Source organism: Akebia trifoliata, chromosome 14 (assembly GCF_017979445.1).
Source record: "Akebia trifoliata isolate Shusen 1 chromosome 14, ASM1797944v1, whole genome shotgun sequence".
Classification (NCBI taxonomy): Eukaryota; Viridiplantae; Streptophyta; class Magnoliopsida; order Ranunculales; family Lardizabalaceae; genus Akebia; species Akebia trifoliata.
Genome location: NC_141388.1, coordinates 8666504 through 8680965, shown reverse-complemented (window position 1 = coordinate 8680965; position 14462 = coordinate 8666504). Strand labels below are relative to the sequence as shown.

Sequence of the window (14462 nt, the reverse complement as noted above, 5' to 3'; positions counted from 1 at the left end):
TGCTCAAATAATTTTTATGTAAGGGTATTTTAATTATTTTAGTAAAAAAAAAAACACCTTAGTAAGGGATTTCTGATCTCTCTTTATCGTGTTTAACCCATAGAGTAAGGATCGGAAACAGTGTCCCGTTCCTATAGCAAAAAGCGGTGTCAGCAAACGGTCTTTCTATCTGACACGCAGTCGAAGGTGTTTGTTAGAAAATAAACTTGTTCCACATAGACACCTTATGTAGCTATCGGAACGGGTTACCGTTCTGGATCCTGACTCTAAGCTGAAATGCAGGGATTTTAAGTCGCGCCGCCGCCGCACCGCGTCCTATTTAAACTCGCCCTCGCGGACTTATTTATATTTTGTTTCTACAGAGCTCATCGTTGAAAATCTCTCTGACGAATCTAAAGCATTCTAATCACTGCATAACCCATCGAGTGAGTCAAACGAGTGAACTTGCTCTCGAAAATGGACGCCATGGATCCAACTCGAGCTTTTGTCAAAGATGTTAAGCGGGTTGTAGTCAAGGTTACTTGCATTCTCGCACACCTTTTGATTCTTGATTTGTTCTTTCGATTCTATTTTCTTTTCTAGATTCAATTCGTTGCTTAAAAACCCTAATTTTTACTACAATAGAACCGTAAATGCTTTGCACGATTCTTTTCTTGATAGAAATTGAGTCTGATTTAAGTAATTCTCTACTTGTATCCGATTTAATGTCGTTTTTCTTGGTTAATGGTGGACTACTAGTTCGATCGACATTAGGACTCTGATTTGGAGTTTAATGTTTATTTCATTATTCTCGATTGAGTGTAAATTTGAATCCAATCTTTAGTGACATCCAATAAAGCTTTTTTACCCCAAAATTTGAGCCACAGATGATGTCAATTATTAAATTTCGGATAATTCATAAGTTTCAGTGATTTTTAGTCAGCTTTTTTGGACTAGCAGTTCTCAAGATCTTGGAAAGAGAGCAAACTGATTGAATTGTATGAGTTATTTAAAGGGAAAATTCCCGAAAGGTAGAAAATTTTCAATTTTCAGGGCTTGTTTTGGTAAATTGCCCTTATTTAAATGTAGAACAAACAAACTGTTTGATCATCATAGTTGCTTATGTTGTTTCTTGATTCACAAAGGTTGGGACGGCTGTTGTTACCCGGGCTGATGGAAGATTAGCCTTGGGCAGAATTGGCGCACTGTGTGAGCAGGTGAGCTTAGAATGTCATTCTTGCTTACTGTTGTAGAACATAGAAATGGTAATGTTGGGTTACCATTTATGATGTATGTTTCTGAATGAAATATATGCAGATTAAAGAATTGAATGCTCGAGGTTTTGAGGTTATTTTGGTGACTTCGGGTGCCGTTGGTGTTGGCCGGCAAAGGCTTAGATACAGAAAATTAGTCAACAGCAGGTTCTTATGGATCCCCTTTTTACTGTTGATTTTACTTTCTCTAGTGCATTGGAATATCACTTTGAATTTTTTTTATTTTTTATTTTTATAAAGTATTTTCAGCATTCTTGAACAGTAAAGAAAAATTTATTCTACTTTTTTTACTCTTTAATAGACAAAATTTATTCTCAATTTCTCTGTATATTTCATTGTAATATGGATGTACTATGGGACATAACCTAGACACTAATCATACCTGAGGATTAGATATGATAACTTTGGAAAACCCAAAAAACTGAATTCACCTGGTCTATATAATCAGGAAATAATTGGACTTCTCTATCTCTGTTGTGAAAATTTAATTTGATACCAACAAAGAATTATCACACATCTTGGGGTGCTCTTAGTAAAAGTTGGTGTGGCAATAGAAGCTCTCTAATAATATATTGAAAAATGATCTTAACCGTATGATTGGTTTTCTTTTATCCAATTGATCTAGCCGATAAATTTGCCCATCTATTAGGCATTTTCCATTGATCGTGACATTGAACATTATCCGTCCATTGAACATTAACTGGTGTTTACTGTTTGTTGCTTTATATATTTTGGGCTCCATCCTTCGAGTATTTCGTCTTCTTCAGTGACTCTATTACTTATGCCACATGAACGGTCATAATTTATGCCACATGTCCACTTGGTTTGTGATGCCCTCAATGATGATGATGCTGACTTTCTTTTATGACATCATTAGTCAAGAAGAGCAATATTGGGTAGAAAGATGGTTATATTTTGGTTTGTGAGAGCGCCTATAACGAAAAAAATGTAGAAAGTGCTTGTTTATCTGTTCAACCAAACCCCTGGTTTTATGGAATAAATTTTTCATATGTATATATTTCCATAGAACTACATATTTCTGTTTCCCTCTTTTAGATGGATCTAATTATATTAGATTAAAGGATGATATTGAAGGTAAGAGAGGCGAAGGGTGGAGGTCTCTCTAAAAGGAATTCATAGTTGTTTATGTTTTGCAGCTTTGCTGATCTCCAAAAACCACAAGTTGAACTTGATGGAAAGGCATGTGCAGCTGTTGGACAAAGTGGACTCATGGCTCTATATGATACCTTGTTTAGTCAGGTGAAAATTCCAATACATTTTATTCCAAATTCCATGATTACAAATGCGGAATGTGAAATGTAATTTTCCTTCTATTAAGTATACAACTTCATTTTATTCTTTTGTGTTTCAGTGGGCTTCTTTCAAATATTTATACATTTCTCTATTTTATGCAGCTGGACGTGACATCATCTCAGCTTCTTGTGACTGATAATGATTTTAGGGATCAAAATTTTCGAATGCAGCTTACTGAAACAGTGAAAACATTGTTAAACCTGAAAGTCATTCCTATTTTTAATGAAAATGATGCAATCAGTACCAGGAGAGCTCCATACGAGGCATGTTAATCTTCAATGCTTATTTTCTCTTTTGCATTTGGATAGCTATATTATATATTATTAATGATCACGGAATTATTTTGTTGAAAGAAATTGTTTCTTTAGATACAATCAGTACCAGGAGAGCTCCATACGAGGCATATTAATCTTCAATGCTTATTTTCGCTTCTTTGGATTGTTATATTATATATTATTTATGATCACAGAATTATTTTGTTGAAAGAAATTGTTTCTTTAGATGCATGTGTAAATCAAGTACAAGGCGGCGAACTTGATTGGGCAAGGCCATGACCTGACTATTGTCCAATCCCGTGGTTGGCAAAATTGGCCGAAATTATACCCAACCAAATGCTAAGATGGTTGGTGTGTAATCATTCGAGTGGGGGGTCAGGTTCAATTCCATCAAATAGTTTTCCTCAATGGAGTTGAAATCACCTAACCCAATGGCTGGTGGGCACACAAGAACTTCTATGCATTTGCAACTGGTTGAGTGGAACAACCACCTTACCTATCCAAAAGGGGGAATAAATACTGCTTGAAGTTGTCCATAGAGCATTTGGACATTGCAAGAAAAACCATGCAAAGCTTGTATATTACTTGGGCAATATCTATTGCAAACTTTTAACATAATGATAAACTATTCTAAGATGCTAATGATAGCATCTTTCATGAATATATAGGAAGTTAAAATTCTAAAACAAGCATGTTTCATGTCACATCTGACTTGGTAGCCTGTTATTTTTGACAAAGTACCCTGCTTCAGTTTTAGGTTAACTACAACCTTGGAATCCTTTTATTGAATAATATTTTACACCCCTGGACATTCAAGTGAATGAATATCTAGAGTGATGTGCAGTCTTGGGAAGGATCTATACTTCTAGTAGTATTTTTTATTTTTTTTTGTCAGAGGCCTTGCTGTCCTCTCGTTGGTTACACCATTTATCATGAAATTTAGGGTGATTTAGACATGCCCCCTACATTTTGCCAAATATTAGAGATACCCACCTATGTTTTGAAATTGATGACATGCATCCTCTGACCTTAGTCTTCTAAATAGACTAAGGGGAAAAGACTCGAATGCCCTTGTCTTCAAGTTCTAGCCAAAAACTCATATTCTTCTTCTTATAACCAGTCAACTTCAAGTTCTCCAACGTCCATGGTATATCTACTCAACTTAATTAATCTTCAAATTTTCATTTTCTACCTAGAACTAACCTTGTACATGAAACCCTAGATTTTTCTACTAAAATTCCATCATTTTCAATTTTTCCAAAAATCTTATTTGTTTTTTCTTCCCAAAATGATTCATATATCTTCAAGGTTTTCAACCTCTAGAGTAACTTTAATCTATTCAACCTTATTTTAATCCATCATTTTCTACCTTGCCTTCCTTGTGAAAACCTTAGATTTTTCAACCCGAAAATCTTATCTTGCCTTAAGATTTGAAGGTTGAAGATTTGAAGTAGATAAAATATTAAGATAGTTAATGAAGGTTAAAAATTTATCCAAAGATTACTGATTTTTACAAGAAAAATCTAGATTTTTGACAAGAGGTTGAAGAGGAGGGTGTTCGAGTCTTTTCCCCTTAGTCTATGTAGAAGACTGGGGTCAAGGGATGCATGTCATCATTTTTAAAACATATGGGAGTATTCCTATTATTTAGCAAAACATAGGGGGGCATGTCTAAATCACCCTAAAATTTATTAGCAGTGGATGGTAGTCAAGGTAGTAGATCTCTGAACCCTAATAGGTAGTTACCGTGGTGTAGAGATCAAACTAGAAGAAAAAGAAAATCCACTTATTTTTCTTGATATATCAAGCAAATTAGCAATTAAGCGGTTATACTTAGAGGGTGTAGGCAGATTTTAAACCAGTTTTTGTATCCAACTCACTCAATAATTATTGGATCCAACAAGAAGAGGGCACAGAGCCTCACTTCCCTGACTTACAAGAAAGCCCCTAGTCCTATTTTCTTGTTCTTTTTTTTTTTCTTTTTTTTATTTATAAAAATAACTAAACCTTATTGTCTTCTTTTTTTCCTATGACCATATCAAAATGCTAATTTTTAATCCTTCTAATTTATCAGAACTCTTATCATTTGATCCATGTTGGAACTTCATCAAGAATGAATAACTTGATCTTAAATATGGTTCATTACTTTGCTGCATGCTGACTTTGTTCTGCTGGCTTATACATGTGATACATATCCATCTCAGTGCGATAGTGGCTTCTAGACCCCCAAAAGTTCTTATTTTGTCTGTTCGTTCATCCTTGATTCATTTTAGTCTACAGAGAAAAATATCTAAAAGAATGGGATTTAGCATTGGTTTGTTTCGTTGACATTGCAGGAGTTTTACTGAATGACATGAATGGTTACTGGTTATGTGTGCAAACTTGCCATAATGTATCTATCAAAGATACCTTCTATCAATATCTGATTGTTAGCATTGTTTTCAGGATTCTTCTGGTATATTTTGGGACAATGACAGTTTAGCAGCACTATTGGCTTTGGAACTAAAAGTTGACCTCCTTATTTTGTTGAGTGATGTAGAGGGCCTATATAGTGGCCCTCCTAGCGATCCACATTCAAAGCTAATCCATACATATGTGAAAGAAAAACATCAAGGAGAAATCACATTTGGGGACAAGTCCAGAGTGGGAAGAGGGGGTATGACTGCTAAAGTAAAAGCTGCTGTCTATGCAGCATATGCCGGTGTCCCCGTCATCATTACCAGGTATCCTGCTAATTTATCCTTGAAACATACGTAAGGTACTGTTAGATTTTGGAATTGGAAATGCATATTTTTGAACTATGCCCTCCATTTCTTATTCATGTATACTGGAAGGTGGCATGTGCAAATGCACATGTATCTAAAGGGCTTATTTGTAATTTAAAATATTAAATAAAGGGTGAGTTTGAAGATTAAAAACGATTTTAGGGATGTGCGATTGCAATTTTCTTGCTTCTTGACCAAAATGACCCTTATTATATTAAATCTAAATCTAAAAGTGGGGGCATTTATGGCCACTCAAATTTTGGTGTCAAACCACTTTTGCTCCACCTTCTCTCATTATAATTATAAAGATGTTGAAATAATTGCAATAGCAACCATATGGCAGGAATGGCATGTTTAGAAAAAAAATTGTTGAATACTTAGCTTCAACAACTAATGAGGACTTGTATGTGAGTTGTGGGAATCCACCACTGCAATTACCTACATTAGTTGGCATGATGAAAGTTCTCAGTTAGCCTGGATTATACCATTGAGCTCTAATTTTGTTTTCGTCATTATTGAAGTGGCTTTGCTACCGATAACATCGTAAAAGTACTTCAAGGAGAGCGCATTGGTACTCTCTTTCATCAGGATGCACATTTATGGGCTCCACTCAAAGAAATTGGTGCACGCGAGATGGCAGTCGCTGCAAGGGACTGTTCTAGACGACTTCAGGTGATAGACACTACATGCCTTGACAATCACGATGCTTGCATTTGCTTGAACTGTGAAAATTTTCTGTTTCTTCTGCAAATTGAAGAATATCCATTCTTTTTTCTTTTTCTTTCTTTTTTGTTTTTTTTTTTTCTATTAGTGGTGTAGTTATTGTGATTGTTTTAGTATAAATGATTTGCGTTGCAGGGCCTGTCTTCAGAAGATAGAAGGAAAATTTTGTTGGACATAGCTGATGCTTTAGAGGCAAATGAGAATTTAATCAAAGTTGAGAATGAAGCTGATGTTGTTGCTGCACAGCAGGCTGGGTATGAAAAGCCATTGATATCTCGGTTAGCTCTGAAGTCTGGAAAGGCAAGGCATTGATGAATTTATTGAAGTTTGCTTTTGATGTAAAAAAGTTATCTTTTTTTTCTTCCCCCATAAGCATTCCTTCCTATCTGGTCTTTTGAAATATCATATTCATACTGTTGATTCCATCATGCTGTACTCCACAGATCTCAAGTCTGGCAAAATCTATTCGTGTTCTTGCCAACATGGAAGAACCAATTGGTCAGGTTTTGAAGAGAACAGAGGTAAGGGGAGTGGGTAGTTTGAATATTTCCTTCCACAATCTTATGTTTCCCAAGTACGTCTAGGATACAGACCTAATATGACATTTACATTGAAGATTGAATTATCCAGCACAGATATGTCACTCATTTTAATTATCTGACTGACATAGCTAGATTGCTTAATTTTTCCAACCCCGATGAATAGAGGCAAAGCATGGAAGCTTTATTGGTGTTTTATAATTTACTTAGCATGAAAATTTGGATCAAAATTGTTGCTATCATGCTATATTAAGAATGTTAGCCTCTTTGTGACCAACGAAATAGACATGATCCAGTCCTTTCGCTGGTCAGTGATTACTCTGAAAACTGATAGCTATTCTCTCATTCAGCTTGCAGAAGGGCTTATCTTAGAGAAGACATCATGTCCTTTAGGTGTTCTCCTGATTGTTTTTGAGTCCAGACCGGAGGCACTGGTTCAGGTAAAAAGGAACCTTTCTCTTTATAGCATACATTCAGTGTTTACTTGCTGAGGAGGGTTTTGGAGAATAAGCTGATTTGGTCTCGTTTGTTTGTTTGTTTGTTTGTGATACACTGATCATTTCCTTTGTGTTACTTCTTTGAGGTGTCCTTCTCTGTCTAAGAACTGAATCATTCACATCCTCTCTTTCAAGCATATGTGATTTTTCGAAGTTTTTCTTTTATTTAAGCGCAGTATAATTTCAAAAGGAATCTTGTTATTGGGTTCTCAAAATTTGTGTAGAAGATTACTGTTCTATCTGTTGAAGTGAAACCCTTCCCTCGTTTAGATGATGTTGCTTTGCTGGTTGCAACAATTAGTTTGGTCTAAACTTTTGCTTTTCACATGGACAGAATTTCTTGAAAGAGAAATACCAATTCCGAGTTTGGGCACCGGGCATCTGATCTTAGATATTCCTACTATTTTCTTTTATACTTAACATTGTTGAAGAAGAAATGGCCCTTTTCCTCAATCTGTTATTATTATTTTTTTCATTTGCAACCTTATGTGATGTTTTCTCAATCACCTTAACCGTTTCCTTTTATATCATCAAATAGATAGCATCATTAGCAATTCGGAGTGGAAATGGACTTCTCTTGAAAGGAGGCAAAGAAGCAAAGCGATCAAACGCAATCCTGCATAAGGTTTAGTTTCCTAAGAACAAGGCATTGATTTTAAGGATTGATGTGGAATGTAACATCAGATGTTTTTCATCTTCTTTGTTGGTCGTATAATTTTATTATATTCTATTCACCTATTTTACAGGTTATTACTGAGTCCATCCCGGCTACAGTTGGTGAAAAGCTTATTGGACTAGTGACTTCAAGAGATGAGATTCCTGATCTGCTCAAGGTGGGTAATGTCATCAAGGAATTCAGGAATGTGTGCTTGGAATTATTCATAACACATTGATGTTTAACTCAGTATATGCTCTGCTCCAGCTTGATGATGTGATAGATCTTGTGATACCAAGAGGCAGTAACAAACTTGTTTCGCAAATCAAGGAATCAACAAAAATTCCCGTTCTTGGTCATGCTGGTAAACTAAAATATGTTAGAGATTCTATTTATCATTATGTTGTCCGCACAAGCTTCGATTTTGTTATATGATACATTTTCTATGAGAGCTATAATTTGCAATGTCTACTGTGTAGATGGTATTTGCCATGTTTATGTTGACAAGTCAGCTAACATTGATATGGCCAAACGCATTGTTTTGGATGCAAAGATAGACTACCCTGCCGCCTGCAATGCAATGGTAATTCCTTTATACATTCTTTTGACTGATATGTTAGATGATACTGTGATGAACAGGATTTTACATACTGCAGATCTGGCTTTTTATTTATGACTAATATATGCTATTAGTAATTACTTTCCACTTTTTGTGAGATAATAACACTCGGTGTTGTTCACCTTGGTATTGTCAGGAAACACTTCTTGTACACAAAGATTTGGTGAAGATTGGCGGGCTTAATGAGCTCATTGTAGGTCTCCGCAGTGAAGGTATGGCTTTCTTTATTAAAAAGTTCTCTTTTGATTACCTGGATCTGAGGATATTGGATATGAGTATGGCCCAAGTGTCAGACTTGCCCCAGATCCAAATATCGTGTTTTGTCTGGTTCTGGGATAGCATTGTATAAGATGCATGTTATACATTTTACTCAAAATAGAAATAAATGGTGAAATAGGACTATGATAAAGATGGTGATGATGATGATGCTTTAATATTTTTATTTCTATTTTTTTCGTAAGTCTGCCTGTGCCATATGCAACACAAATCTTATACACATACCGATTCTATACCCAAACCTATACCATGCTATGTCAAAATTGGGCCTCCTTGTTGTTTTGAAGGATCAAGATATTAGTTTTCCGTAGTGAAATTTTATGACCGTTGTTAGGAACATGTGGAACGTAGCTAAAACTAGATATACCTGTTTGTTCTGCAAGATTTCATTGTTTATATGGCAAAAAAGTATCCTAGAGGTGTGCACGTATCAATTCAACAATTATTCACACAATGCTATAGTGAGGAAATCATTTTGTAGAGGCAAACCATCAAAGGATAAGCGTGAAACTTTTCTAGCTCATGTTACTTCATCCATTACAGGCGTTACTCTATATGGGGGGCCGAGAGTGAGTGCCTTGTTAAATTTTGAGGAGACACACTCATTTCATCATGAGTACAATTCGATGGCTTGCACAATTGAGATCGTGGATGACGTGCATGCAGCCATTGATCATATACATCATCATGGAAGGCATGTTAGACTTGCTATTTTTATTTTTTCTTCTTTTAAATGAAATAAATAAAGATTTTAATGTTGTTGTATTCTGGCTTTTTTTCAGTGCTCATACTGACTGTATCATTACAGAGGATCGTGAAATCGCAGAAATCTTCCTAAATCGGGTTGACAGGTATGTGTTTTGGATATGTAGATGTTCCTATGTAAAAGCCATAGATAGGCTCAATATTTTTTTTGACTTTGTGTTTGATTCAGTGTTCTTCCACTTTTTAGTTTGATACTTATTGTGAAACATATAACGTAATTGTGTTCTCCGAAATTTTTTGCACATCATGCTAACATTGTGGCTACCATCTACCCCTTACAGTGCTGCAATCTTTCACAATGCAAGCACTCGATTTTGTGATGGAGCTCGTTTTGGGCTTGGTGCCGAGGTATGAATCATCCTGAGTTTTGTGTGAAATTAGTTGTAATAATTGATTTTCTCGCTCTAATGAATTATGATTAATGGATGAACAGGTTGGGATAAGTACAAGCAGAATTCATGCTCGAGGTCCTGTTGGGGTTGAAGGATTGTTAACAACACGATGGTATGTGCATTTTGAAAAGGCTTCTTTTCTATATTTTGATGGTAATATTATTTTTATGATTTGCAATTTATCGCAATTTCATTTAAAGGGACTTAAAAGAAGTAATTTTGACTTTTTTGAAATGACTAATGTTTTTTTAATCTTTGCACGAATTTTTATATGAGCTTTCCTTAGAAAAAGTATCTGATTTTCTAAATATTTGTGAATTATTCACTTATTTCTGGACTGACTGGCTTACCTGTTCTCTTTTAGGTGCTATTCTGTGTAAAACTAGCATTCCAGGAAAAAAAACAACACTTTTCCTGGACACAAATTTTTACAAGAAATATTTTTCATCATTTTTTTCTTGCCATTTGGTTGTCTTCCATTTTTCAAAATATTTCTTGAAGAAATATTTTTCGGCATGAAGGATCCATTCAAAAGCTATCTGTTTTACAACCCAATAAATAGCATAACCAACACAATCTAGAGCCTAGACACAATTGAATGGAGGCGAGATTCATTCTGCCAACCCCAAATCTTCAGGATAAGTTGTCTATGAATACGATGATGTTTGACATGGGTGTTTTGTTGGTGTTTTGTTGGTGTCATGGTGACGGTGTTGTGGTTGTCGACTTGCCTCAATAAGGTGAGGGTGAGTGTTTTGGTAAGTTAGGACTTGAGCCATGAGTGCAAGGTTGCATCGCAACATATCAACCAAGTTATGAGTTCACGTCCGGTGATAGTTTTAGTGGAAGTGGTGGTGCCAGTGGTGGTGTGGTTTACATGGTGATAGTGATAGTAGTGATGGTGAATGATGTGATCATTATGGTAGTAACAGTTGTGGTGGTTCCTGTAGTGTGGCGCCAACAGTGGTTATGGCAGAGGTGGTGATTACATAGCTTTAAATTCTTCTCTTTTGACCTTATTCCCTTACTAGTGCAGGGCAAAAATAAATGCATCACTCTATTTAAAACTAATTTTGGTTAACCATGTTAATAAGCAATGTCTTTGCTTTACAACGCTCTCTCCCACTCATCTCTATTTACATGGCCACCCTGATACAGAAGGATGAACAAATTAATCTCTGAAATAGTGGAATTAAGTCAATTAACTGGTGTTTATGCTCATCAGATTATCTGAAACTGTTATTGAGATTTTGATTCTCCTTGATTTACAGATTTGTTAATCCATTGCATTTCATTTGAAACATGATAATAAATATAACACAGGCCAATTCATTAGCACAGTGGAGCACCATGGATTTATTTGACTTATTTCTGTTGGTTGTATTTGTTCGTAAATGCAGGATTCTGAGAGGGAGTGGTCAAGTGGTGGATGGTGATAATGGGATCACTTATACACACAAGAATCTCCCTATTCTCTCCTGATTTCATGGTTTTTTAAGCACGTCTTCTTACAATAATCCACCCCCACCTTCCCATTTCCTTTCCATTTTTATTTATTTTTCTGACGATGAATCTGTTTAGCTTTAATGATCATCGCTTAGGGACTGTTTGGGCTTTGACCCCAAAATGCAAATGATTTGGTTCCATCCATCTGTTGGACCATTCGTGGTCTATACACCTAAATGATGAGAACATCACAATTGTAGCTTGACAAATATTTGGTTTGGTCCAATTAAGGAGATTCTAATTTAGGAGTCTTTGTGAAAATTTTCCAAAATGATCATTTCTCTTAATCAGAAACTTATCCCTAGGATTTGGGGATGATTCATTGCGTCTCAAGAATTATCAAGATCACAGTTCAACTACTCTACAGAATATTTTGTTAATCTCATGATTGCTTGCAATGAGAAAGGAAGGGCCCGTGTGGATACAAGAGCCAGAAGTACTTAAAACATAAGTACTTTTTGAAGTACTGTCTGGAGTAGTTGGATAATTGTTGTGTGTTTGGATGTAGGTTCTGAAAAGTACTGTCAGAAGTACTTTTGATAAAGTTTTGTATTTAGAAATTATTTTGGATTCTATTAAAATTATCAAAATGCCCTTATAAGTATCAATTACTATTTTTAATATTATGACTCAACAAATTATTCTTCAAAAGAAATAAAAGTTATTGTTTTTATTCATAAAAATTAATATAAACACCCAACAATTATAAACAAATAAAAGATATTGTGATATATACAATCACTAAAAATATGAAGAAGTTTTCACATCAATCTGTAAATTTGTGTGTAATTATTCACATCAATCTTGTAATAAGAAAATTTCAACCATGGTTGGAATGCTCATGAATAAATCATTGAGTGAGTAATTGGGGGAGGTAGAAATTTAAATTCAAATGCTACACTAAAAGGCTACCATCACATCAATGGATAATAATAAAATATTATTTAATTGCATTTTTGAGGATATGTTTGTAATTTTCAAAATTTATAGGGGGCATATTTGTCCCAAATGTTACACCAAAAAGCTATCACTACATCAATGGATAGTAATATAGTATTACTGCAATTGCATTTTTAAGGGTATACTTGTAATTTTCAAAATTTATGAGGAGTATACTTGTCTCAAATGTAACACCAAAAGACTACCACCATATCCATGGATAGTAATATAATATTATTCCAATTGTCTTTTTGAGGGTAGGTTTGTAATTTTCAAAATTTATGAGGGGCATACTTGTCTCAATCCCGTCATTTTAATAATGTTTTGTGACTCCGCGCAAGAGTAGTTTAGAGAAGTAGCACCATCGGTACTCCGTGAAAAAACACTAAAATGACTCCACAGTAAAGTAGTTCTTTCCATGAGTAATTTATCCAAACACCTTTAAAGTGCTTCTGACTCCTTGCAAAAGTCAAAAGTACTTAGAAAAGTCAATCTACACAAACCCGAAGAAAAAGGGGAGGCCTTGATCATTTATGTTTCATTTTTAGTGTTTGGAGAGCAACTTTTTCCATTAATGAAAGACACTTTTTAGAACAATTAAAACATGTCTTGGGGTTGAGGGGAACTTGGACTTGCTTTTGAATTCTCTACTCACCCAAAAAAGAAATCATGGGATTTCAAATAAAAAAAAAGGAGCATTTTTTTCTTCTTCAAATAATGAGTACCTGGTTTTAGTTGATTTCACTAAAGTTATGTTTGGATTGAGAGAACTGGAGAGGAGAGAAAATAAATGAGTCTCTTTATTTCTCTTATTTGGATTGTTAAGTGGGGAGAGAAGAGAGGAGAGGAAAAAATATGAGTTTTCTTTCTCTTCAAAAATGGAGAGAACCGTTTTAAAATATTTTATAATTTCAATTCTGTCCTTAGATCTTTTTTAAGATATTTTAAAATTTCACAACTGTCTCAAATTCTCTCCTATCAATTCAAACATGAGTTATGTTTAAATTGAGAAAAGAGGAGAGAAGAAAAACTCATTAAGAGAAGAAAAGTAAAACTCAATTTTTCTCCATCATGTTTAGATTGACAAGAGAGAACTTGGGATAACTTTGAAATTTGGAAAGAGTTGGAATTATAAAATATTTTAGAAGGATTTCTTTCCATTTCTCTCCTCTACACTTTTGAAGAGAAAGAAAACTCACATTTTTTTCTCCAATTCTTTTATCTTCTCTCTCCACTTAACCATCCAAACAAGAGAAACTCATTTATTTTCTCTTTTGTTCTCTCCATTTCTCTCAATCCAAACATAGCATTAATGAGTTTCTCTTCTCTTAATCCAAACATAACCTAAATATCCCACAAATTCCAACATGTTAGGATAGAGCGTTAGATAATTTTGCATGCTTCCACCTGAATGTTAAAAGGAAAATTACTTAAAAGGATCTTGGCAAAGGTATTGTTTTCTAAATAGTCCCTAAGTTTAAGACAATCTCTTAATAATCCATTTAGTAAATTTTTCTCTTTATTTTTTTAACAGTCCCTCCACCTCATCTCCTACATTTCTCACGATTGAATGTTTTAACTGTTCAAACTCGTCGTTTTCATCCAAAAGATTTAAATTTTTTGAGATTACAAATTTAAGAAAGAAAACACCATTTTCAAGGGATTTTTCAAACATTTTATAGATGTACATAAAAAATTAGGATTTTTTTCTTCGTTTTTAGATAAAATCAATCAATATTGATTCTTTTGGTTTAAAATCATCTATCTATCCATGTATTTTAGTTTTTTTTTTTAAAAAAAATTGAAAATGGGTGGGTTTTACTCATGTTCGAGTTCACCACTTTTTATTTAAATAATCAAAACAAATGGTAGCGCAATTTCAATGTTCCAAGAATAGGATCTTTTCATTTACGAAATTCTCCCACTGAACTCCCAACAGTTTCA

The 14462-nt window shown here is 34.6% G+C and overlaps 1 protein-coding gene across 2 annotated transcripts; it reads left to right on the top strand.

The window, feature by feature from the left end:
• The first annotated feature begins 205 nt into the window (after positions 1 to 205).
• On the top strand, positions 206 to 11830 carry LOC147386036 (delta-1-pyrroline-5-carboxylate synthase). 2 transcript variants are annotated; one of them, XM_086422654.1, is made up of 20 exons: positions 212 to 516; positions 1125 to 1196; positions 1297 to 1400; positions 2411 to 2513; positions 2669 to 2830; positions 5288 to 5565; positions 6129 to 6279; positions 6466 to 6630; positions 6774 to 6851; positions 7220 to 7309; positions 7905 to 7991; positions 8113 to 8199; positions 8289 to 8385; positions 8501 to 8604; positions 8777 to 8852; positions 9460 to 9610; positions 9699 to 9767; positions 9963 to 10029; positions 10115 to 10185; positions 11474 to 11830. In XM_086422654.1, exons 1-20 carry the CDS (start codon positions 457 to 459, stop codon positions 11553 to 11555), a joined length of 2154 nt encoding a protein of 717 aa, XP_086278780.1. In that variant the 5' UTR covers positions 212 to 456; the 3' UTR covers positions 11556 to 11830. The 2 variants fall into 2 exon arrangements, 1 of the variants encoding a protein (XP_086278780.1); XR_015171764.1 differs by lacking the exons at positions 9460 to 9610; positions 11474 to 11830 and having other exon boundaries at positions 206 to 516; positions 10115 to 10184.
• The last annotated feature ends 2632 nt before the right edge of the window (positions 11831 to 14462 follow it).

Coding starts and splice junctions, on each gene's coding strand:
- LOC147386036 (XM_086422654.1), top strand. CDS start 457: ATGGACGCCATGGATCCAACTCGAGCTTTTGTCAAAGATGTTAAGCGG. Junction 6,280..6,465: donor ACTGTTCTAGACGACTTCAG/GTGATAGACACT, acceptor TTTGCGTTGCAG/GGCCTGTCTTCAGAAGATAG. Junction 8,200..8,288: donor AGATTCCTGATCTGCTCAAG/GTGGGTAATGTC, acceptor GCTCTGCTCCAG/CTTGATGATGTGATAGATCT.